The 25903-nt window shown below is 43.0% G+C and overlaps 1 protein-coding gene across 1 annotated transcript; it reads right to left on the minus strand.

Annotated features, from left to right (window-relative positions):
* Window positions 1-6941: 6941 nt before the first annotated feature.
* On the minus strand, window positions 6942-25873 carry LOC309537281 (uncharacterized protein). Its single transcript, XM_082232089.1, has 4 exons — window positions 25536-25873; window positions 10480-10629; window positions 9223-9357; window positions 6942-7255 (listed from the first exon to the last, which is right to left on the minus strand). Exons 1-4 carry the CDS (start codon window positions 25750-25752, stop codon window positions 7041-7043), a joined length of 717 nt encoding a protein of 238 aa, XP_082088215.1. The 5' UTR covers window positions 25753-25873; the 3' UTR covers window positions 6942-7040.
* Between the last annotated feature and the right edge of the window lie 30 nt (window positions 25874-25903).

Below are 25903 nucleotides of genomic sequence, written 5' to 3' on the forward strand. Positions count from 1 at the left end.
AATTCAGCCAGGGGGATTTGAGGAAGTCACTTAACAATGTTACTAAGATTGAATGTACAATTAAGATGTATGTATGTTTGTTTGTTTGAAAATTTTGGAAAACCAATAATTTTTTTTTAAAAAAACCAATAATAATTAGATTGAACTAACTCATCTTCATAAAGCCATAGTCTGCCAGGTGCGCAGCCTGGGAGTCATTTTGGACTCACAGCTGTCCATGGAGGCACAGGTTAAATCTGTGTCCAGGGCAGCTGTGTACCAGCTCCATCTGGTACGTAGGCTGAGACCCTATCTGCCCGCGGACTGCCTCGCCAGAGTGGTGCATGCTCTGGTTATCTCCCGCTTGGACTACTTTAATGCGCTCTACGTGGGGCTACCTTTGAAGGTGACCCGGAAACTACAACTAATCCAGAATGCAGCAGCCAGACTGGTGACTGAGAGCGGCTGCCAAGACCATATAACACCGGACTTGAAAGACCTACATTGGCTCCCAGTATGTTTCCGAGCACAATTCAAAGTGTTGGTGCTGACCTTTAAAGCCCTAAATGGCCTCGGTCCAGTATACCTGATGGAGCGTCTCCACCCCCATCGTTCTACCCGGACACTGAGGTCCAGTGCCGAGGGCCTTCTGGCGGTTCCCTCACTGCGAGAAGCCAAGTTACAGGGAACCAGGCAGAGGGCCTTCTTGGTAGTGGTGCCCTCCCTGTGGAACGCCCACCAGATGTCAAAGAGAACAACAACTACCAGACTTTTAGAAGACATCTGAAGGCAGCCCTGTTTAGGGAAGCTTTTAATGTATCACAGTATTTTAATATTCTTTTGGAAGCCGCCCAGAGTGGCTGGGGAAACCCAGTCAGATGGGCGGGGTATAAATAATAAATTATTATTATTATTATTATTATTATTATTATTATTATTATTATTATTAGTGCCTTTTCTTATTGAATTCTAAATCCAAATCTCTGTGGTTCTGATTTAAATAAATAGCAATAGCAATAGATAGCAACATGATTCAGGGGAGGGGGAGTACAATAGATTCCCTGAGATCCAAGTCCTTAGGCCCTTGGAGCCAGTATGGTGTAGTGGTTAAGAGCGGTAGTCTCGTAATCTGGGGAACCGGGTTCGTGCCTCCGCTCCTCCACATGCAGCTGCTGGGTGACCTTGGGCTAGTCACACTTCTCTGAAGTCTCTCAGCCCCACTCACCTCACAGAGTGTTTGTTGTGGGGGAAGAAGGGAAAGGAGATTGTTAGCTGCTTTGAGACTCCTTCGGGTAGTGATAAAGCGGGATATCAAATCCAAACTCTTCTTCTCTTCTTCTTCTGTGAGTACACACTGGAAGGTGACATTTCTACAGGTATGGTGTCAGTGTGTATCATTCTTGGGCAATATGCAGAGTTTGCAGCTTGGGCCAGCAATAAAATTTCCCAGCCTGCCTTGGAGAAACCTGCTGCTGTTACATGCGGCTGGCTGTGGGGCTCTCCAAATGGTGTTTTGCTGCAGGACCCCTCCACCTTGGGAATGATCCTCCACGGGGTCCCCCAGAACAAAGTATGAAAGCCACTGGCTGGAGAGGCGAGATTGAAATGTGCTCAGTAAATAAAACTGTTTCTTTCTGGAGGGACATGATGAGGGGGGTTGAATTCAGTGGTTATGATGACAGCTCACAGAGTCAGGTTCATATTTAACCTTAAGCCACTTCCTGGAGCCTTCACACTTTGAGTGTTGATAACATCAAAGGAACTTTGCTTCTGAGTCCTGGTCTCTGCATGCAGCGGGATGAGGTGGTAGAATAGACTGCTCCGTTTCAGACCTCAGAAGTGTGTGTGGGGGGCATATTTAATATATCTGTTGCAGTCAAAAGTCCCTGCAAACAGAAACCCAGCATTGCAGGCAAAGGGCTGGCCTTGAACGTTTCCTATTGAAGTGTTACCACTTCAGTTTTCAAAGAAATAACTGTGTGCTAGCATTCAGAATGCGGGTGGCGCTGTGGGTTAAACCACAGAGCCTAGGGCTTGCAGATCAGAAGGTCAGCGGTTCGAATCTCCACAACGGGGTGAACTCCCGTTGTTCGGTCCCAGCTCCTGCCCACCTAGCAGTTCAAAAGCACGCCAGTGCAAGTAGATAAATAGGTACCGCTCTGGCGGGAAGATAAACGGCGTTTCCGTGCACTGGTCTGGTTCACCAGAAGCGGCTTAGTTATGCTGGCCACATGACCCGGAAGCTGTACGCCGGCTCCCTCGGCCAATAATGCGAGATGAGCGCTGCAACCCCAGAGTCGGTCACAACTGGACCTAATGGTCAGGGGTCCCTTTACCTTTACCTAGCATTTAGAAGCTAGCATTCAGAAGTTATTTTTCAATGGGATGGTACACATATCAATCCAGTAGTTTTCCCCTCCTGAACTACATTTCCCACCAACCTTAACAAGAGAGTTCCCAGGATTCTTTGCAGGAAGTCATGTGCATTAACTGTGGCTTTAAGTGTATGTTCTGTATGCAGCCTCAATCAAATTCAGGTCGAAGAACAGATAACCTCAGATATTCTGCAACCTTTCAGTGGACCACCAGTGGTCCATGGGTTACATCTGAAGACCTCTGGTCTACAGTGGCTCTCCAGAATTCCAGTCTGTCTTTCCTAGGCCAACCCTGAGATGAATCTGGCTCAGTATTGTCTACAGTACACTGTTGGAAATGAGCTGTCCAGGTTTTTAGACAGGTCATGTACCCACCCCTGTCTGGAGATGCTGGGGATCAAACCTGGGACTTGCTTCTCTTCCACTGAGCTCAGGGGTGCCAACTTGAATAAAATACTGTGGGGGCCCAGGTAAGCCCCGCCCTGCATAATCAGTCCCATGATGCAGTGCACACACACCATTTGAATGGGAATGCCCATCAGCTTTGTGGGGATCCGGCCTCTTCAAATATTTTATTGTGGGGGCTAAAGCCCCCCATGGCCCCTAGGAGTTGGCTCCTATGACTGAGCTACAATTCTTCCCCTTTAATTCAGCCCATTTATATTTATTTATTAACTGTATACAGCCTGCCCTTTCTCTCTGAAGGGTTTCCTGGGCAGCAGCAGACAATATACAAACCAATAACTGAAACAGCAGCTCTATGTGCCTTAAATGTGCCTTGAATGTATGGTGTGAATTCAGCCTTATGCCAACTTTTACTCATGCCATGATCTACAGAAATAACCCATAGATAAAAGTTCAAATCAGCACACACACCATTGCAAAACACAGCAGTGGGCAATACTATGGCATTTTTATCCACAGTGTAAGAAGAACGAATTTTGCAAATCCCAAAATCTCGCCACTGCAGGAGCAAAGGAAGCCGTTCCTATCGGAATCTTTATCTCAGCACAATGTTAGGGATTTCCTCTTCACCTCTCCTGCAGCAATAGGGACTTTTGCATCCCAAGCAGGCTGAAGGAGGGATGGGGCTTTGTGAACTGGGCAGAAATATTTGTCGATAATCACGATGCAGAAAGCATATAAGGATGACACCCAAGAGGATCGCTTGTGCAGGTCAATTCTGTATCCTGGGCAGCTGTCTCCCAGCTTCATCTGGTATGCAGCTGAGACCCCACCTACCCGTGGACTGTCTTGCCAGAGTAGAGCATGGTCTGGCTATCTCCCGCTTGGACTACTGCTATGCACTCTATGAGAGGCTACCTTTGAAGGTAACTCAGAAACTACAACTAATACAGAATATGGCAGCTAGACTGGTGACTGGGAGTGGCCGCCGAGACCATATAACACCAGTCCTGAAAGACCTACATTGGCTCCCAGTATATTTCTGAGCACAATTCAAAGCGTTGGTGCTGATCTTTAAAGTCCTAAATGGCCTCAGCCCAGTATACCTGAAGGAGCATCTCCACCCCCATTGTTCTGCCCGGACACTGAGGTCCAGCTCCGAGGGCCTTCCAGTGGTTCTCTCACTGCGAGAATTGAAGTTACAGAGAACCAGGGAGAGGACCTTCTCGGCAGTGGTGCCCTCCCTGTGGAACATCCTCCCACCAGATGTCAAGGAGATAAAGAACTACAAAGCTTTTAGAAGATATCTAAACGCAGCCCTGTATCGGGAAGTTTTTAATGTTTGACGTCTTACTTTGTTTTTATATTTTGCTGGAAGATGCTCTTGGAATTTCCCTAAACCTTACTCCAGACCATACTGGCTGGGGGCACTGGTGGAAACTGTCTCTTCAAAGCATTTGAAGGGGCACCAGGTTGGGGAAGAGCCTGCCTTATTTTTTTCTAAAAAGGGTTAGAGAGGAGCAGAACTGTTGCCATCCTTACCTGTTTCTCTTTGCGGAAAGAAAAAGTGTTGGTCAGATAGCGATGCTGAGGACTCCAGAGCAGGAAAGCGTGTGTCAGGAGCTGCTGGCTTGAGGTTTTGTAGGAGGAAAGGCTGGTCCTTGTCAGCGTGGGATCAGGACAGAGCTGTGGTTGCAAAGCATGGAGCCTTATTGGTCTTCTTCTATAGTCTGCCTCAGCTCTGCTTTCCCCGTTTCTCTCCTCCCTGTGTATTTGACCCCCTCCTCCTTTCGCCACGTCATCCCCAAATTCTACTGCAGCTCTTTCTTTCTTTCTTTTTAGCACCTATCGTCCTCTGTGCCCCCCATGCTGAGGAAGTGGTGCTTGTGGGGGGGGAGACTAAAGTGTCTGTGGTTTATGTGGGGAGATGCTGCAATGTTCTCAGGGTGGGCCTAAGATTGATCGCTTCCTGAGGCCCCGGGCAGCACAGCGCACCCCACCTCTCCCCTGATTCCACAAAGAGGAGCTGACCAGGCTGGCAATTTTCTTCTTCTTTTAATTCAACATAACAGTCCGATGTTTGCATCGTGGAAACTGTCACAGCTCTCACATCCCTCCCCCAACAGCATCCCAAACCAACATCCCAAATCCAAAGGGGGATTGTTCAGTGAACACAAGGCCGTCCATGCTTGCTAGTGTCTGGAATCTCTCCCATGGGATCTCTGGGAGTCGGGGGTCAGAGTTCACCTGGATTAGAGGCAAATATATGAAATGAAAGGCAATATGGAGTAAGCATATCTGTCTGTAATGAATGATGCTTTGCAGGGTTAAAGAAAGAGAAAAATGGTGTGAAATGTATAAAGATAGAGGTAATCTACATTAGACACAACAACTTAGAAAGAGTAAAAATTTTGAGGTCTTAGAACAAAGGAAGGAAGTCAATATGTGTATATGTATGTAATGAGTAGATTAGAATGATGATATGGTTTTATTTGTAGATGTGTGGTTTTTTGTTTTGGGGTTTTTTTGTGTTCTTTTTTCTCTTGCATTCCCCCCCCTTGTTTGTACTGTTTTATTTTGCATTCAATGTTTGTAATTTTTGTTGTAATGTTGCATTGAAAATAATTTTTTTTAAAAGAAAGAAAAGAAAGAAAAGAAAGGCAATTAGTCTCCACACAGCTGACTATGGGGTTGCAGCGCTCATCTCGCTTTATTGGCCGAGGGAGCCGGCGTACAGTTTCTGAGTCATGTGGCCAGCATGACTAAGCCGCTTCTGGCGAACCAGAGCAGCGCACGGAAATGTCGTTTATCTTCCCGCCAGAGCGGTACCTATTTATCTACTTGCACTGGTGTGATTTCGAACTGCTAGGTTGGCAGGAGCTGTGACAGAGCAATGGGAGCTCACCCCGTCATGGGGATTTAAACCGCTGACCTTCTGATTGGCAAGTCCTCTGTGGGTTAAACCACAGAGCCACCCGTTTCCCTCCACACAGCTTAGGTCCAGGCTATCTCCCTATGTGAGCTTGCCTGGGCTTTGTGATCTTCTGGGGGAGGCCTGTATCTCGGCTCCACCCCCTGCACAGGCCTGCTCAGTGAGGACAAAAGAGAGGGCCTATGGAACTCCCTTCCACAGGAGGCTAGGCTGTCTGCTGCTCTGCTTTCCTTTCACCAGCAGGCAAATACTTTTTTTTGTTCCCACAGGTTTTAGGCCACTAACTGGCCTTTGTGGTGAGGTCTTCTGATGATGGGTGTTCTACTTCATTTTTGTGTGCTTTTAAATGGTTTGAAGTGTTTTCACTTCTGTTTTTAATAGGGTTATTTATTTGTCACACAAAGACACACACATTTCTATGCATGGCACACCCAGTTACAAGAGTTGTCACTTTCCTCCTCCCTCCTAATAGGGCTGCTCTGCCTCTTAGAAAGTTAGTAGCTGACAGTTTCACTATTATTACACATCCACCATGCTGGAAAATATTTAATCTACAGTGGTACCTCGGGTTACATACACTTCAGGTTACATAAGCTTCAGGTTACAGACTCTGCTAACCCAGAAATAGTGCTTCAGGTTAAGAACTTTGCTTTAGGATGAGAAATCGTGCTCCGGTGGTGCGGCAGCAGCAGGAGGCCCCATTAGCTAAAGTGGTGCTTCAGGTTAAGAATAGCTTCAGATTAAGAACAGACCTCCGGAACGAATTAAGTACTTAACCCGAGGTACCACTGTATCACAATTTTCCATATGCTGTGCTGATGCCACCCATTTTTTCAGAACGTCAGAGAAACACCGCATCGTACTCGGGAGCACAGTCAGGGGAAAACCCGTTTAGAGCGATGAATTATAATTTTTAAAGCACTCCAAGGCTCCATCTGCACTACACATTTGAAGCAGCCCCATGTCACTTTTAAGCAGCCATGGCATTCCCCCAAAGAATCCTGGGAACTGTAGTTTGTTAAGGGTGCTGAGAGTTGTTAGGGGACACTAAAAGTTCCTGGTGAAATGGACAGCTCTCTTTGGTTTTACTTACCTAAAAGGAGGGGGAAGGTGGGGAAGAGAGAAGAAACTGTTACAGACCAGGCATTGAAAATGCAAAACAACTTTATTACAAGATTTAGGTGTTGGCTTTTTTTAAAAAAAATCAGACATTGGAATATTTAAAAAAACAAAACAAAAACGAGAAGCAGTAGGATGGATAATTTTTTTTAATAGGCAATGCGGATTCAAAATAAAATAAAATAAAAAATAGCATGGGAGGGAAATGAGAAACTATCAGGTTGAAGAGTTTAGATTATGGTGGAATTAAGACAGAGGGATGGGCTTGGGAGGGGGCTTCTTGCAGGTGGAGCAGCCAGGCCCTGACCTTGGAGAACTGACAGCCCCATAGCTGTGTGGTCCCCAGCCGCAGGTTGCTGCATGCTCCCTTCCAAGAGGATTGTGTTGAAATGTTGTTCGCTGCCGGATTGTATGGTCAGCCAGTGTGTCATCAAGCTAAAGAAACCTGTGGGGAGAAAAGAAGGACCATGTTCCTTTTCTGTTTTTTTTAAAGTTGAACTGAATTGATTGGTTGCAGTTTTGTCCCACCCTTCCTCCTAGGAGCTCAGCATAACAGGCACTTCCCAATTACTCATCCAACTCCTCGCAGTACATAACAGTAATAATGCAAGCCTCACTGAAAGCATTTTGGTCCCCAGGTTTGGAAATGGGGAACACACTGAGAGCTGTTAAAGGAAGCTCTCCTGCATAACACACTGAGAGCTGCAAGGAAGCTCTCCTGCATAAGCCAAACTGGAAAGAACATGAGCTCTGCAAAATGGCCTGTGTGGTTCCTGTTCATTTCAACAGGGCAGGGGTCACCAATGTGGTGCCCATGGGCACAGCGATGCCCCTGTGATCTTCCCCTGCTGTCCACGAAGCCTCCTTGGTTATGAGATGGTGAGGATGGTTAGCTTTTTATTTCTCAAAAAGTTCATAGAGTAGAAGGAAGTTGGTAGAGTGGTGCTCTTCCCAACTTCGTTCTTTCAGCTCTATGTCCTGTTCAAGGCAAGGTGAGGCATCTGATGAAGACCTGCATTTTTAAAATGAGCTTAAAAATATATTTGTAAATGTTTGTATCTCTCATTCTCTCATGTCAGGCATAAACCAGCTGGGTGCTCTGGCAGCTGTTTATCTTCCTGTTTAAGGGCCCCTGTTTAAGCAAGTGCCTCAGGGTTGTAACAGGAAATTACAGGCTAGGAGCAAAAGGTCACACTGACCATACAAATTACAGAATACAATCAAGCTGCAAAGACACAATTAAGAATTGGTAAATAGTGAAATTTATTGTTTAACAGAAGACTCGAGTCATATTTTCATAAGGTTAAAAAGGGCAAGAGCTAATGAGAACAGCAGCTGGCTAAGGAAAGAGACTTCTCTCTGAAGCTGCTTTGAAGCTTCAAAGAACTTAGTAAAAGCTAAATTCTCTAAGTTCTCTAAGTTCCTTTTCTTCTAAAAATCTATATATGTTATGTATGAAATATATTGGCTTAAATGTAATTATACAAAGGATTTAGAAAGTAAGAAATGTTAGATTCTTATGTTAGATTCTTATTTCATTGATGGTGTGTGAGAAGGTGAACCCAAGATCTCTTTAAGATAAAATTAGAACCATGCACCATCTGCTTTAGCCATCTGTTTCGCAGTGAATAGGGCAGCAGGGGCCAAAGGTTATCTGGTAATTAAGGTGCCTGGTCGAGGCAAATGTAAGATATATGGCTACTTGTTTGCCATTTATGGATAGAAGGAAATATAGCTCTTTGTCTCCCATAAAAGGTAATAGGAAATGGGTGTATCTTTTATGATTGGTTCTAGCAAACAGCCAATAGGAATTTCAACCAGGCTGATTGGACAGAGACAGCCAAAGGAGGAGCAAGAGGGCTGGGCTGAGGGAATATAAGTGCTGGCCATCAGGGCTGGAAAGGCAGAGCTTTGGTAACCATATACCACTGTGTCTCTCATTTATTTGTCTGACAAATAAATTATTATTTTAATTTCTCTATTGCTGCGTTGAATATTTCATTCCAGCTAAGCGTTAACCACAAGCAGGGTGCTACAAAGGCTCTGATTAATTCCACTGGATCTGACTTTGACCCTCATACCCTGGGAAACCTAAACTTTAGCTCTCTTTCTGTCCCCCAGGGGGGCGGCTGACCTGTAGGAGAAGGGAGAGAATTGACCAGAGGGGGTAGTGCCTTGGCACTCATTCAAAACTCCCAAGAAGGTCACAGGCCTAAGGAGACTGACCATCCCTGCCATAGGACTTACATGAGAGAACGTCCTGGTGGACTGTGCCCTATGGCTCCGATCCACCTTCCACTTTGCTGTCCTAATAAGTGATTGCTTAATATAACATCCTGGCCTGTTAGCAGTACTTGAACCACAGTTTCCCAGTAGGGATGCCCTAAGAAACTGTGGCTTAACAAAGCTCACCATTCATGACATAGAGGGTGAACACCAGCCAGGCGAGGCAGAAACTCCATGTGAAGTGAAGGTGGCCGACAGAACTCAAATCTTTCTGGGTCATGTCAACTGTGTATGAGGCCATTGTGACAAAGCCGAAGATGCCTAACAAGGAGTAAAAGTGAGTTAGAGATGACACCTGAGTAGGGATGGGGGATCCATTTGATCCAGGTTTTTTCATGAACCTGTTGAATGGAGGCTTTAAGCCTGCAAAATAAGCCTTGTGAATGCACAGGAAGGCAGGAAGCTGTCATATACTGAGCCAAACCATTGGACAATCTGGTTTAGTACTGTCTACACCAGGGGTCAGCAAACTTTCAGCAGGGGGCCAGTCCACTGTCCCTCAGACCTTGTGGGGGGCCAGACTATACCTCATGTTGCATCCACTTCAGGTTGCGTTTTTTTGGGTTGCGGACTGACGAAACCCGGAAGTACCAGAACAGGTTACTTCTGGGTTTTGGCAGTCGTGCATGCGCAGAAGCAGTAAATTGCGCTTTGCACATGCACAGAAGCGCCGAATTGCAACCTGCACATGCGCAGAAGCACAGAAGTGGGTTGCGAACACTGTGGTTGCGAACACTGTGGGTTGTGAACGTGCATCCTGCACGGATCACGTTTGCAACCCGAGCGTCCACTGTATTTTGAAGGGGGGGAAATGAACGAATTCCTATGCCCCACAAATAACCCAGAGATGCATTTTAAATTAAAGGACACATTCTACTCATGTAAAAACATGCTGATTCCCAGACTGTCCGCGGGCTGGATTGAGAAGGCGATTGGGCTGGATCTGGCCCCCGGGCCTTAGTTTGCCTACCAATGGTCTCTGCACTGACTGGCAGAGGCTCTCTTGGGTTCCCTCCCAGGCCCCCCTAGAGATTGAACCAGGGACCTTCTGCATGCAAAACAAATTCCTCTACCATGAAGCCACAGGCAACACAAGCTTAGTATTGTCTACACTGACTGGCAGCTGCCCTGTAAGGCTCCAGAGGATTTCCCCAGCCAACCAGCAGATGCTGGGGATTGAATGCTGGTGCAGAATTTGATGGCCAAGCTGCTCAGTGGGGTGAGCATATTACATCAAATCTGGGCCGACTGAACTGGTTAGTTTCTGGGCCCAATTCAAAGTGCTGCTTTTGACTTATGGAGCCTTAAACCTGAGACCTTTTGCATGTGAGATTTGTTGTCCCACTGAGCCCTTCCGAAACTAGGGGGAGTCCTCTTTCTTACCTGTGGTGAAGCTTGCTGCTGAGGACACCAGCATGTTGGAAGGTCCCCCACAACGCCTCAGGCATTGGCAGGAGATGAGGAGGGAGATGGCTGCCACGAAGCCAGTGACCGTAGCAAGTGCCAGGAGGATTCTCGAAACTCTCATGAGACCTGCCAGGGAGAGAAAGATTACTACGGATTGTTCATGCTTTGTTTTGTTTTTTTTTAAAAAATGATATTTATTACTTTTTCAACATTTTCAACACAACACTACAAACAAAAAAAGAAAAAAGAAAAAACAATACAAATACAATACAAAAATGCTGCATGGACTAACAAAACAAAGCAAAAACCAAAAAAAACAATTTAAAAACACCTCAAATATTTTCAATATCTTATATTTCATTCACTTATTTCCAGCGACCTCCTCACACCTCCCTTTTTGTATTCCACTTCTATTAATTGTTTCAGCAATTCCTTTCCATCTTACTCTGTTTTCTATCCTATAACACATTCTTGCCTTATTTTTCCTTTAATTTTCTATTAATCTATTTATACTTAATTCCTTATAACATTTCTACTAAAGCCATATAACTTCATTCCAACATTTTTCTAACATTCCTTAATTTTACAATATTTCTATAAATAGTCTTTAAACTTATTCCAATCTTCTTTCACCGACTCTTCTCTTTGGTCTCGGATCTTGCCAGTCATTTCCGCCAATTCCATATAGTCCATCAACTTTGTCTGCCATTATCCAACACTTCAGTGCTTTCAAGAAGCAGCCATTCTCTCTCTCTTTTTTTTTATAATAATTTTTATTGCATTTTTTTCCAAATTACAGATAAAACAGAAAAAAGAAATAACATAAAAAATAGAAAGAAAGAAAAAAACAGAAAATCACAACCATTTCAACAACTTATGTCAGATTTCCATCGGACTTCCCCACATCTCCCACATAGTGCATTCTTGACAATAAAGTTATCAGCAAATTATAACCTTATTTCGTGTGTTTCTTTGTATTTTCAATTGCAGTTTAAGTTTAAATCTCTTATTTTCCATTTACTCTAAAAATATAACATGTTGTCATTTTTACCCATTTAAACTTTGATTCTTTCATAAATGTTATCCAATTTCATAAATAATTAAACTTTCGTTGCTGGGGCTAACATTCCAAGCCATACGGCATCTTAAGATTCATATAACTTATAATACTTTTGCAGATAGTCTTTGAATTTTTTCCAGTCCTCCTCCATTGCCTCTTCTCCCAAATCTCGGATCCTTGCAGTCATCTCGGCTAGTTCCATGTAGTTCATCAATTGCGTCTGCCAGTCCTCCAGTGTGGGCAAATCTTGGGTCTTCCAATGCTTAGCGATAAGGATTCTTGCTGCTGTTGTAGCATACATAAAAAAGATTCTATCCTTTTTTAACACCTTCTGGCCGACGATGCCCAGAAGGAAGGCCTCCGGTTTCTTGGGGAAGGTGTACTTAAACACCTTTTTTAACTCGTTATAAATCATTTCCCAGAAGGCCTTCAATCTTGGACAAGTCCACCAAAGGTGAAAGAATGTCCCCTCAGCTTCCTTACATTTCCAACATTTATTATCGGACAAATGGTATATCTTAGCCAGCTTGACCGGGGTCATGTACCACCTGTATACCATTTTCATAATATTTTCTTTCAAAGCATTACATGCAGTAAACTTCATACCGGTGGTCCATAACCTCTCCCAGTCCTCAGACATGATATTATAACCAATGTCCTGAGCCCATTTTATCATCGCTGATTTAACTGTCTCATCCTGAGTGTTCCATTTAAGCAGCAAGTTATACATTCTCGATAATAACTTGGTCTTTGGTTCTAACAACTCTGTCTCAAGTTTCGATTTTTCCACCTGGAATCCTGTTTTTTTGTCTAGCTTAAAGACCTCATTAATTTGGGCATAGTGTAACCAATTTTGCACCTTATCCTTTAATTTTTCAAAGCTCTGCAACCTCCAATTACCTCCAATGTTTTCTATTATTTCCCAATATTTCGGCCAGTATGCCTCCATATTGGGTTTTTTCCGAGCCTTGGCCTCTATTGGTGATATCCACCTCGGAGTTTTGCTTTCCAATAAGTCTTTGTATTTTTTCCAGACCATATATATTGCTTTTCTGACAATATGGTTTTTAAACATTCCGTGTGTTTTTCCCTTGTCATACCACAGATACGCATGCCAACCTAGCGAATTATTAAAGCCTTCCAGATCTAGGACATCAGTGTTTTCTAATAGAATCCAATCTTTCATCCAGCAGAAGGCCGCAGCTTCATAATATAACCTTAAGTCTGGCAGGGCAAACCCCCCTCTCTCCTTTGCATCAGTTAGTATTTTAAACTTTATTCGGGGCTTTTTGCCCTGCCAGACAAACTTAGAGATATCCTTCTGCCACTTTCCAAAACATTCCACTCTGTCCACAATCTGCAAGGCCTGAAACAAAAACAACATTTTTGGCAAAACGTTCATTTTTATAGCTGCAATTCGGCCTAACAAGGATAGTTTCAATCTTGACCAGATTTCTAGGTCTTTTTAAACTTCTGACCAACATTTCTCATAGTTATCTTTAAATAAGTTCAAGTTCTTAGAAGACAGATTGACCCCCAGGTACTTCACTTTTTTGACAATGTTTAGTTCTGTTTCCTTCTGAAACCCCTCTGTTTCAGTAACTGTCAAATTTTTCCCTAACACCTTAGTTTTTTGTTTGTTCAACTTAAAACCCGCCACCCGACCAAATTTCTGAATCAATTCCAAAACTCTTTTTGTACTAGATTCTGGCTCCTGTAATGTTAGAACCAAGTCATCTGCAAATGCTTTCAGTTTATATTGTTTCGCTCCGACCCGTATTCCTTGTACCTGCCGATCTTTCCTTATCATGTTCAGCAAAACCTCCAGGACTGAAATAAACAATAAAGGGGAAAGGGGGCACCCCTGACGTGTTCCTTTTTCAATATGAAGTTCTTCTGTCACCACATTATTCACTATCAACTTAGCTTTTTGTTCTGAATAGATTGCTTCTATTCCATTCTCAAACCCCCTTCCCACTCCCATCCCTTCCAAATTTTTCTTCATAAATTTCCAAGAAATGTTGTCAAAGGCCTTCTCCGCATCAATAAAAATTAACACTGCTTTAGTGTTAATATTTGTTTGTAAGAGTTCCAAAATATCGATAATATTCCTAGTGTTATCGAACAAATGTCTACCTGGGAGAAAGCCAGCTTGGTCCTTATGGATTACTTCATTTAATACTTTTTTAAATCTATTTGCCAAAATGTCTGCAAATATTTTGTAATCCACGTTTAGGAGTGAGATGGGACGGTAGTTCTTAAGTTGAGTCTTTTCAGTTTCCACTTTAGGTATCAGTGTGATGAATGCTTCTTTCCACGTATCTGGTGCCCTCCCTCCCCCCATAATCTGGTTGCAAACCTCCATTAATGGTTGTATCAAGTAGTCTTTTAACATCCTGTAGTACTTGGAGGTAAGTCCATCAGGGCCTGGAGATTTGCCTAATTGCATGTTCTGAATGGCATCCTCGATTTCCTGTTGTGTTATTTTACAGTTCAAGATTGATCTCTTCTCTTGAGATAGTTCTGGTAGGCCATTGTCTTTCAGGAATTGTTCTATCTCAGTTGCTTCCTCGGTCCCTTGTGTATACAGTCTTTTGAAATATTTCTGGAAGCACTTTCTAATTTCTCCCGGTTTCTGAATATTTTTCCCTTCAACTTCTAGATTGGTAACATAGTTTAATTTTTGTCTCTTTTTCAACTGCCAAGCTAGCAGTTTCCCACATTTGTTCGCAGATTCAAAAGATCTTTGTTTCATTTGTTTAATTTTCCATTCCACTTCTTGGTTAATCAATTTCGAATATTGTGATTGGTGGAATTTGATTTCTCTTAAAATCTCTTTTGATTTTGTATTCAATCTTAATTTTTTCTCTCCTTCTCTTATCTTCTCCAATATCTTATCCTTTTTCCCATTCCAGGATTTTTTCTTAATCGTATTCTGTTGTATCAGAAACCCTCTCATAACAGCTTTGCTTGCGTCCCAGATTATTCTTTTTTCCACCGAGGTATTCAAGTTAATTTCAAAATAGTCCTTTAAAGCTTTTTGGGCCTTCTTTACAATCTCTTGATCTCTTAACAGGTTGTCATTCATTTTCCATCTGAAGGAATCGGCAGTAGTAAATCTCATTTCCATTTTCAGAGCGTTATGGTCGGAGCAAGTCTTTGGGCAGATTTCTATTTTTGTAGTCTTAGGTGCCAGCCCTCTAGTTGTCCAAATTTGGTCGATTCTTGTCCATGACAGGTGGGCCTCAGAAAAGAAAGTTCCTTCTTTACCTAGGGGGTTTCTCGTCCTCCATAAATCAATTAAATCCATATTGTCAGTTAGTTCAAAGAAAGTTTTTGGTAGTCTTCCATCTTTGGTCAAATTCTGGTTCTGTGACTTATCCATAAAGGTAGAGACAACCCCATTCATGTCTCCCATCATAATGATGTTAGAATAGTCCAGATAGTCCAGTAATGTCTCATGTAGCTTCTTATAAAATTCTGATTTCCCCTCATTTGGTGCATAGATTCCTAATATCAAAACTTTCTCTCCTTGGGTCTGTATTTCAATAGCCAGGATTCTTCCTTGTTCGTCTTTGAACAAAAATTTTGGTGATAAATTCTCCTTAGCGTAGATCACCACGCCTCTCTTTTTAACTCTATCTGATGAAATAAATTCTTGGCCTAGTCTTTTATTTATTAACACCTTCCTATGTAGCCTGGTCACGTGGGTTTCTTGCAAACAAATTATGTCCAAATTTTCTTTCTTTAAAATATGGAAGATCCTTTTGCGTTTTTCCGGGGAATTTGCGCCATTAATGTTCCAACTGTACAGCTGCAGAGACATCCTGTATCAATCTGTTGTTGCTCTTTATGGGGCAAGAAGCAGCCATTCTCTCAACCAGCAAAAAGCAGATGGTTCACAACGAAATTTAGAGGTCTGGCAGGGCAGGTCCACCTCCTTCTTTGGCATCCGTCAATATCTTAAGTTTTACTCAAGGCTTCCTGCCCTGCCAAACAACTCTAGAAACATCCCTCTGCCACCTCCTGAAACAATCCATCCCATCCAAAGCTTGCAATGTTTGAAACAAAAGCAACATCCCCAGCAACACAGCAGCCCTCATCCCCACCACAGTAACTCGGCCCAACAGTAACAACTTCTGATTTGTCCATATTTCCAAATCCCCCTTCTCTTCAATCTAACATCCTTCACAGTTATCCTTAAACAGATTCACATTTTTGTCGGTCATACTAACCCCCAAATACCTCTCTTTCTCAACCGATGTTAGTCCTGTCACTTCCTGAAACTCTGTCAAGCTTTCCTTTTCCAGTTCAGATAGGCCTCTGGTCCTCAAATTCATCTGTTCTTCTTTAAGTTCAATCATAACGAATGTCAGCTTATGTTCATCAGGTTGTCTTTGTATGGATGGGGCTCTCCTCTCCAGTTGTATTGCTTTAGATTCAGCAGCAAGGGTTTTTCCCCTGACTTCATCTGCAGTTTGCCGTATCAGAGTAGATTCCTGTGTCAATTTCTGGGTGGTTTCTGAATTGGTATTCACCTTTTGTCCCAAGTTATGTAAACTTTCTATGATTAAGTCAATTTCAATATTTGCAGCATCCATTTTCACATTTATCACGTCTGTTTTCTTGTGAAGTTGTTCCAGCGAATCGTTTATTTTCAATAATGCAACCACTAAGGCCTCTTCTGTCGACATCCCGTCTGTTTTTTCCTTTCCATTTGCCATAACACTTAAGAGATTCAAGGTCAGTTCCTCCTTTAAAGCAAGCAGGTTCTACTTCTCTCTCTCTCTCTCCCCCCCCCCCCGCCCTTAGCGAGCTGAAAATCTTTCTTGCTATTTCCAGCAAAGCGGGACGAGAGAGATACAGAGAGCCTGCTTGCTTTAAAGGAGCCAACCGGACAGAAGGCTGCAAGCTAAAGTCTTGGAAAGCCTTTTGTAAAAGACTAAATTTTCATCGGTAAAGAACTAAACTCGTGTAAGCGGCTCCCCTCCCCTCCCGCTTTGCTCCTTTAAAGAAGCAGGCACTCTGTCCCTCTCTCCTCCCCATTCAGTGGCTCTTCTCCCGCTGGAAACCATGGAGGAGGGAAGTATTCGCTCCGTAACACGCACAGACATTTCCCCTTACTTTCTAGGAGGAAAAAAATGTGTGTAATCGAGCGAAAACTACAGTACTTAATTTTAAAACCTCCTTCATCTTATTACAAGTGAGTTTTAAAAGTTATACTTCTTAAGGAAAATTCTGGGTTGAGACAGCCCAGCTTGTTGGGGTACCAGTCCTCCGCGGGTCCATGTGGTCAGTAAAAGAAGGAAATTCCAGCCAAGCAATTTGGAGCAAAACAGCAGTAAGTAGACTTAGATCCCTTATTGTTGCGCAACAGGTTCAACAGCAGCGAGTGAACCCAGAGCATGGAGCGACATTGACTTTTAAAACTTCACACCACATCCCAGAATACAGTTCACACAGCATCATTGATATATCATCTTTACATCACTGACGTGTCACCAAAGGGGAGGGGTAGACAGGGATTACACTAGTTTAACCTTAGCAAACATGTCCAGACAAGTTACAGGTAGGTAGCCGTGTTGGTCTGCCGTAGTCAAAACAAATGTTTTTTAAATCCTTCCAGTAGCATTTTAGAGACAAACTAAGTTTGTTATTGGTATGAGCTTTCATGTGCATGCACACTACTTCAGATACACTGAAACAGAAGTCACCAGACCTTTATATATAGTTAGAGGGTGGGGAGGGGTATTACTCAGAAGGGTGATGGGAATGGGTGATTGGCTGATAGGTGTGGTAAACCTGTTGATGACTGTTAACGACTGCAATTGGTCTTACAGGAAAAAGCAAGGGGTGAGATGGCTAAAAATAGCTTTATCATGTATAATGAGATAAGAATCCAATGTCTCTATTCAGACCAGGTCTTTCCATAGTTTTCAGTTTGGTAATAAGTTGCAATTCAGCAGCTTCTCTTTCCAGTCTATTTCTGAAATTCTTTTGTAATAAGACAGCTATTTTGAGATCTTTGTATAGAATGTTCTGTATAGAATGTTTATTACTGGGGCATGGAACATAGGAAGCAAGAAGGACCATTGGTTTGTCTAAATTAGTTTTGTCAACACTGACCAGCAGCATCACTCTGTCCTCCATCTAGAGAAGCTAGAATAGGGTTTCCCAAACTTGGGTCTCCAGCTGCGTTTGGACTACAACTCCCATCATCCCTAGTTAGCAGGACCAGTGGTCAGGGATGATGGGAATTGTAGTCCAAAAGCAGCTGGAGACCCAAGTTTGGGAAACCCTTAACTAGAGGCATGATTCAGAGTTCACTAGGCAAAATAAAACAAAAACACTTGGGGCACATTGCGTGGAGATCGTTGCCAGGCCTGGACAGAGAGAATTGGGGTTCTCCCTTCCTGATCTACATACATAATTCCACTATCCATCAATCCCTAAACAGAAGATGCATTCTTAAAGATGTGGAACAGTTCAAATCCCTACTGGATCTCTTACTGGGTGTTGGGGTCGCTATTTCTCACCCTAATCTACTTTGCAGAGTTATGTGAGGATGAAAATGGGCGAAGGAGGAGAAAATTGCACACGCTGCCCCAGGCTCATTGGAAGGAAAGAGTATATATAAACCCAATGAGATTAGAAACTGTTTTTTGAGTTATTTTAAAAAATTATACGCACAAGGACTGCAGAAGGAGGAGGACATAGATAATTTTCTTAAAAAATATGGATTACAAAAAATCTCACATCAAAGTAAAGTGGATCTAAATCAGAGAATAACAGAACAAGAGATAGAGGGTGCCATTCAAAACATGCAACTGGGCAAATCTCCAGGACCAGATGGATTGACTTCCAGATATTATAAAGCATTGAAGGAGTGGTTGGTACAACCGTTAAAGGAAGTTTGTAATGAGATCTTAGAGGGGAAAAGGGCACCAGAATCGTGGAAAGAAGCGTATATTACACTCATACCAAAAACAGAGACTGAAAAGACTCAGCTTAAGAACTATCGCCAAATATCATTACTCAATGTGGATTACAAAATTTTTGCAGACATTTTGGCAAAAAGATTTAAAAGAGTGTTGATGGAGAAGATTCATAGGGACCAAGCAGGCTTTCTCCCAAAAAGGCATTTATCAGACAACGTGAGGAACATAATAGACATCTTGGAACTATTAGAGGTGAATATAAATACTAAAGCAGTTCTGATTTTTGTGGACGCGGAGAAAGCCTTTGACAATATCTCTTGGAGTTTTATGAAAAAGAATCTTCATGGGATGGGGGTAGGCCAAGGATTTGAGAATGGTATGGGTGCTATATATTCTGAACAAAAAGCAAAGTTGATTGTAAATAATGTGATAACTGAAGAACTTAAAATAGAAAAAGGAACACGACAGGGGTGCCCAATCTCCCCATTACTCTTTATTTCTGTCCTGGAGGTGTTGCTAAATATGATTAGAGATGACCAGCAGGTAAAAGGGGTACAGGTCAGAGCTAAACATTATAAGCTAAGGGCCTTCGCAGATGACTTAGTACTAACCCTACAAGAGCCAGACACTAGTACAAAAAGGGTGTTGGAACTAATTCAAGAATTTGGTCAAGTGGCTGGATTTAAGCTGAATAAACAAAAGACTAAAGTTTTGGAAAAAAAATTAACAGTCATGGAGAGGGAGAAGTTCCAGAATGAAACAGGTTTGGCAGTGGTTAAGAAGGTGAAATACCTAGGGGTTCATTTGACATCTAAGAATTTGAACTTGTATAAAGACAACTATGAGAAATGTTGGTCAGAAATTAAAAAAGATCTAGAAATATGGTCAAATTTGAAATTGTCAATGTTAGGCCGAATTGCAGTTATTAAGATGAATGTATTGCCTAGAATGTTATTTTTGTTTCAAACATTGCAAATTCTTGACAAGATGGACTGTTTCAAGAGGTGGCAGAAGGACATTTCGAAATTTGTCTGGCAGGGCAAAAAGCCCAGAATAAAATTTAAAATACTAACGGATGCAAAGGAAAGAGGGGGATTTGCCCTGCCGGACTTAAAATTGTACTATGAATCAGGAGCGTTTTGCTGGTTGAAAGAGTGGATGCTCCTCGAGAATACAGATATCTTGGATTTAGAAGGTTTTAATAATACATTTGGTTGGCATGCATATTTATGGTATGACAAAATTAAGGTGCATAGGGCCTTCAAAAATCATATTGTTAGAAAAGCATTATATAATGTGTGGATAAGATACAAAGATCTGTTGGAAAACAAAACCCCTAGATGGTTGTCACCCTTGGAGGCTAAAGCGTTGAAAAAACTTAATATGGAAGCCGAATGGCCAAAGTACTGGGAAATTTTGGAACAAGATGGAGATAAGTTGAAGTTACAGAGTCATGAGAAATTGAAACCCAAAGTACGAGATTGGCTCCATTATTATCAAATAATGGAGGTTTATAAACAAGACAGGAAAATTGGCTTCCAGGTGGAGAAATCAAAATTAGAAACTGAACTGTTAGATCCCAATACTAAGAATTTTTCAAGAATGTATAACTTGCTGCTGAAATGGAATACACAAGATGAAATAGTTAAATCAGCTATGATTAAGTGGGCACAGGACATTGGTCATAATATTATGTTTGCTGACTGGCAATGGTTGTGGAACACCGGTATAAAATTTACGGCATGTAATGCCTTAAAGGAAAATATTATGAAAATGATCTATAGGTGGTACATGACCCCAGTCAAGCTAGCAAAAATTTACCATTTGCCTGACAATAAGTGTTGGAAATGTAAAGAAACTGAAGGTACCTTTTATCATCTTTGGTGGACGTGCCCAAAGATTAAGGCTTTCTGGGAAATGATATATAATGAATTGAAAAGGGTACTTAAATGTACCTTCCCTAAGAAACCAGAGGCCTTTCTCTTGGGCATTGCCTGCCAATTGGTGTCAAAGAAAGATAGAACATTCTTTATGTATGCCACAACAGCAGCAAGAATACTCATCGCAAAGTATTGGAAGACACAAGATCTACCCACACTGGAGGAATGGCAGATGAAGGTGATGGACTATATGACATTGGCTGAAATGACTGGCAGAATCCATGATCAGGGGAAAGAGACGGCGGGAGAAGATTTTTAAAATCTATCTTAAGAAATATTATAAAATTGATGAATGTTAAAATGTTGAGGTTCTTTAGAAAGATAAGGAGATTGCAGCGATAAAAGATTAAGTTAAGGAAAAGAACAATGAAGGAATATATTTGACAAGATTAAATTTAGGATTTGCTGAAACAATTTTGAAATTTTGGATGCAGAAAGGGGAGGTTTGGGGGAGTCCGAGAAGTGAGGTTTATGAAAAAAAAGGATATGAAATTATACATGTTTGTCTGTCTTTTTATGTGTTTGTATTGTGTATAAAAAATTGTAAAACCAATAAAAATTTTATTTAAAAAAAATAGAGTTCAAAGCCCTAAATAATTTCGGACCAAGATACCTTAAGAGGGTCTTGCTGGCGAAATCACTGCCATGTTCAGGGGCTGAACTTTTGGAGGTGCCTTATCATGTCCCTGAGATCAAATCTCTCTATGCTGTCTGGATTTTGGCATTCTGTAAAGGCACTTTTAAACAGTTTTTAAAAATTCAATCACCCGACAGTTAAAAATAATCAGCAAATCTCTGCTCCATATCAAATTGCTTCAGATCATGATATGGAGATGATAGATAAGTAGATAGATATATAGATATAGCTGAATATATATATATATATATATATATATATATATATATGCTTTCGTAGATTTTCACGGGTACAGGAATGCAGGTTTTGGTGTCTTCGGGTGTCTTCCCGTGTAAGAGTCGGGGTGTCTGGGCGACGTTTCGACGAGGTCTCACTCGTCATCTTCAGGCTGGTGCTTTCGGCTTCTTGTTACTGGAACAGAGCAGAATCTGGTGTTTGAGTTCCTATAAATACTGTTGAGGGGTGTGGTGTATAGCCTCCAACGTTCTGGGCAGAGAGGAAGTTCCTAGATTAGTGTGCCTTTTCTTCTTTTGTTCCTTAATTACTTGAGGGATATCTTGAGTGATTTCATGAGTGATATTCTGAATACCACTGGGTGGGTCATTAAGTGTAGATTAGTTGCTAAAGCTTTCGTGTCTTGACCTCTTGAGCTTGTGAAGAGTTTTTCTGAGAAGATGGCTGTGCTGCATTTAGTTGTGCTCTGGCTTGGCTTCGTGTATAGGGGCGAGCTGTGATTTTGTGCCTTGTGCCAGCCAGATCTGTGTAGGGATTGCAGGGGGGTGCAGCATCCGGAGGTGCCACTATAGTTTGGCTACTGGATGGAGTTTGTAATATGTCTGTGGAGAGGGTCTGGGTTTGGGTCTGGTGTGGTTGATTGGTGACGGCGTTCTGTGTGCCTCTGGTTCTGGTGTCGGTTTTTGTGGGGAGGGCTAATTTCCAGATGTCTGGCAGGCGGGACGTGTCGTCACGCTTGTTCATGTTGTGAGGGTGTTTCTCTATCTCGATGGCTTCCATGATAATTCTCTTGTGGTGATGTTCCATGTTAAAGAGCAATTTGGAATCTGCAAAATTAATTTCGTGTCTTGTTTCTTTCATGTGTTGGAAAAGAGAGGAAGTTTTTTCTTCTTTTTTGACGGCATTCTTGTGTTCTGCGATACGTGCATTTATTCGTCTGTTTGTTTGTCCAATGTACGTGGCTGGGCAGACTTTGCAGGGTATTTCATAGACCCCTTGGTTTTCCAGCTGGATTTTGTCTTTTGGGTTTCTGAGGATATTGGCTATTTTTTGGTTGGTGCAGAAGGCTGTTTTGATATTGTGTTTATGGAGGATTTTGCTAATTTTGTCTGTAGTGCCCTTGATATAAGGAAGGAGGGCCATGCCATTGTTTTCTTCTGTGTCTTGGTTTTTGGGGGGTGTTTCTTTTTGGATTAGCTTCGTAACCCTGTTTTTCTGGTATCCATTGGCGATTAACACATTTGAGAGATTCTGTAACTCAGTTGTCAAGTGGTCTTTGTCAGCCAGGCGTTTGGTTCTGGAGATGAGAGTCTTGGCTACGGAGTTTATTTGTGCAGGGTGGTGGTGTGATTGTGCATGTAAGTAGCGGTTGGTGTGTGTTTTTTTCCGGTAGATAGTGTGTCCTAGGGAGCCATCAGGTTTTTTGTAGATTAGGACGTCAAGAAAGGGGAGTTGGTTGTTGTCTTCTATTTTGGGTCTGGTGTAAGAGGTGAGCCTATGGAGCTGTTGTCTATTTTGAGTTCCTATAAATACTCTTACACGGGAAGACACCCGAAGACACCAAAACCTGCATATATATATATATATATATATATATATATATATATATATATATGCAGGTTTTGGTGTCTTCGGGTGTCTTCCCGTGTAAGAGTCGGGGTGTCTGTGCGACGTTTCGACGAGGTCTCACTCGTCATCTTCAGGCTGGTGCTTTCGGCTTCTTGTTACTGGAACAGAGCAGAATCTGGTGTTTGAGTTCCTATAAATACTGTTGAGGGGTGTGGTGTATAGCCTCCAACGTTCTGGGCAAAGAGGAAGTTCCTAGATTAGTGTGCCTTTTCTTCTTTTGTTCCTTAATTACTTGAGGGATATCTTGGGTGATTTCATGAGTGGTATTCAGAATATCCCTGGGTGGGTCATTAAGTGTAGATTAGTTGCTAAAGCTTTCGTGTCTTGACCTCTTGAGCTTGTGAAGAGTTTTTCTGAGAAGATGGCTGTGCTGCATTTAGTTGTGCTCTGGCTTGGCTTCGTGTATAGGGGCGAGCTATGGTTTTGTGCCTTGTGCCAGCCAGATCTGTGTAGGGATTGCAGGGGGGTGCAGCATCCGGAGGTGCCACTATAGTTTGGCTACTGGATGGAGTCTGTAATATGTCTGTGGAGAGGGTCTGGGTTTGGGTCTGGTGTGGTTGATTGGTGACGGCGTTCTGTGTGCCTCTGGTTCTGGTGTCGGTTTTTGTGGGGAAGGCTAATTTCCAGATGTCTGGCAGGCGGGACGTGTCGTCACGCTTGTTCATGTTGTGAGGGTGTTTCTCTATCTCGATGGCTTCCATGATAATTCTCTTGTGGTGATGTTCCATGTTAAAGAGCAATTTGGAATCTGCAAAATTAATTTCATGTCCTGTTTCTTTCATGTGTTGGAAACACATGAAACAAGCACAACATGAACAAGCGTGACGACACGTCCCGCCTGCCAGACATCTGGAAATTAGCCCTCCCCACAAAAACCGACACCAGAACCAGAGGCACACAGAACGCCGTCACCAATCAACCACACCAGACCCAAACCCAGACCCTCTCCACAGACATATTACAGACTCCATCCAGTAGCCAAACTATAGTGGCACCTCCGGATGCTGCACCCCCCTGCAATCCCTACACAGATCTGGCTGGCACAAGGCACAAAACCATAGCTCGCCCCTATACACGAAGCCAAGCCAGAGCACAACTAAATGCAGCACAGCCATCTTCTCAGAAAAACTCTTCACAAGCTCAAGAGGTCAAGACACGAAAGCTTTAGCAACTAATCTACACTTAATGACCCACCCAGGGATATTCTGAATACCACTCATGAAATCACCCAAGATATCCCTCAAGTAATTAAGGAACAAAAGAAGAAAAGGCACACTAATCTAGGAACTTCCTCTTTGCCCAGAACGTTGGAGGCTATACACCACACCCCTCAACAGTATTTATAGGAACTCAAACACCAGACTCTGCTCTGTTCCAGTAACAAGAAGCCGAAAGCACCAGCCTGAAGATGACGAGTGAGACCTCGTCGAAACGTCGCACAGACACCCCGACTCTTACACGGGAAGACACCCGAAGACACCAAAACCTGCATATATATATATATATATATATATATATATATATATATATATATATTAGTTATGAGTTTGTAGGGACAGTGTTAGGCTGTTTGCAGACACCCCTCCTAATCCCTGGATCAAATAAGTGTTAAAAGTTAATCAAGCCTTCTAATTCTTGGGACAGCCAGGTTAGCGTCCTGTTAAGGCGATTGCTTGGGTGATGGGCCATTAAGGGGAACAAAGGAAGCTCTGTGGGCGATGGCAATTGGCTGGAGCTCCACCCTCCCTCAACTCTGGGTAGTTAGGAGGATAAAGCCAGGGCTGTGAAAAGGAAGTAGAGTGATGTGAGCTAGAAGCAAAACAGAGAGAGAGCGCGCAAACAATGTTTGTTTGAATCCAAGGCTGTAGCTATGGGAGAAGCAAGCTCTCTTGGGTTCTTAATTCTGTGAACCGTAGGCTCAGGTTGCATATATGTGCAAACAAACCATAAATCATAAAAATACCACAGTCTCTGCTGTCCTTCATTCCAAAGGAAACACAAACTCTGGGCCCTGGAATCTCGCACTGCTTAGAGATTGGGGTTGCATGCAACAATAAAAAGGACCCCTGACCATTAGGTCCTGTCGTGACTGAGTCTGGGGTTGTGGCGCTCATCTCGCTTTATTGGCTGAGGGAGCCGGCATACAGCTTCTGGGTCATGTGGCCAGCATGACTAAGCTGCTTCTGGCGAACCAGAGCAGCACATGGAAATGGCGTTTACCTTCCCACCGGAGCGGTACCTATTTATCTACTTGTACTTTGACATGCTTTTGAACTGCTAGGTTGGCAGGAGCAGGGACCGAGCAACAGGAGCTCACCCCGTCTCGGGGATTCGAAGCAAATTGTTTATCTCCTCAGGAAATAATGAAATAAACATTTCAAAACACCTTGCTTCATTTGGGCTTACACATCAGTACATGTTGGCATGGGATCTCGCTGGAGATCCAAAAACTGACTTAAACATCTCCTGAAGGGCAGATCCCCCAGGACTGGAGTTATGCAGCCGTGGGGCAAGAGGAGATGGTTGCTTGTGTTTGGGGCGGAGAGCCGGAAGGTGTAGGACTGAGATGAGCGGGCACCAGCGCACCTCCTTACCGCTGCTCCTGCTCAGTTGGGTGCAGGCCACGTTGTTGCAGAGTTTGTTGGCCATGGGGTTAGGAGGCCCGTTCGTGTCCGGGACAATGATTTCCATCCAGGAGGGGCTAAGCAGGGAGATGGAGAGGAGGAGGAAACTGATGCAAGTAGAGGCGGCTGTGGTGGCTCGATAGGGCAAGCTCACGCGGAGCCACTGGCAGGCATTGGCTGGGGGCATCTTCGCTAGGGGGAAGAAACAGCCACTGAGGACCACCGAGAACTTGTGGTGACAGTGGTTCCTAGAGTCTCTGTGCAGCAGTTAAGGCTCCTGCAGATACTTCTAGCTGGTCTCAACTGCCGTGGAATCTTGACTTCCTTCATATCCTTGG

This window comes from Podarcis vaucheri (assembly GCF_965113315.1).
Source record: "Podarcis vaucheri genome assembly, chromosome: 7".
NCBI lineage: Eukaryota > Metazoa > Chordata > Lepidosauria > Squamata > Lacertidae > Podarcis > Podarcis vaucheri.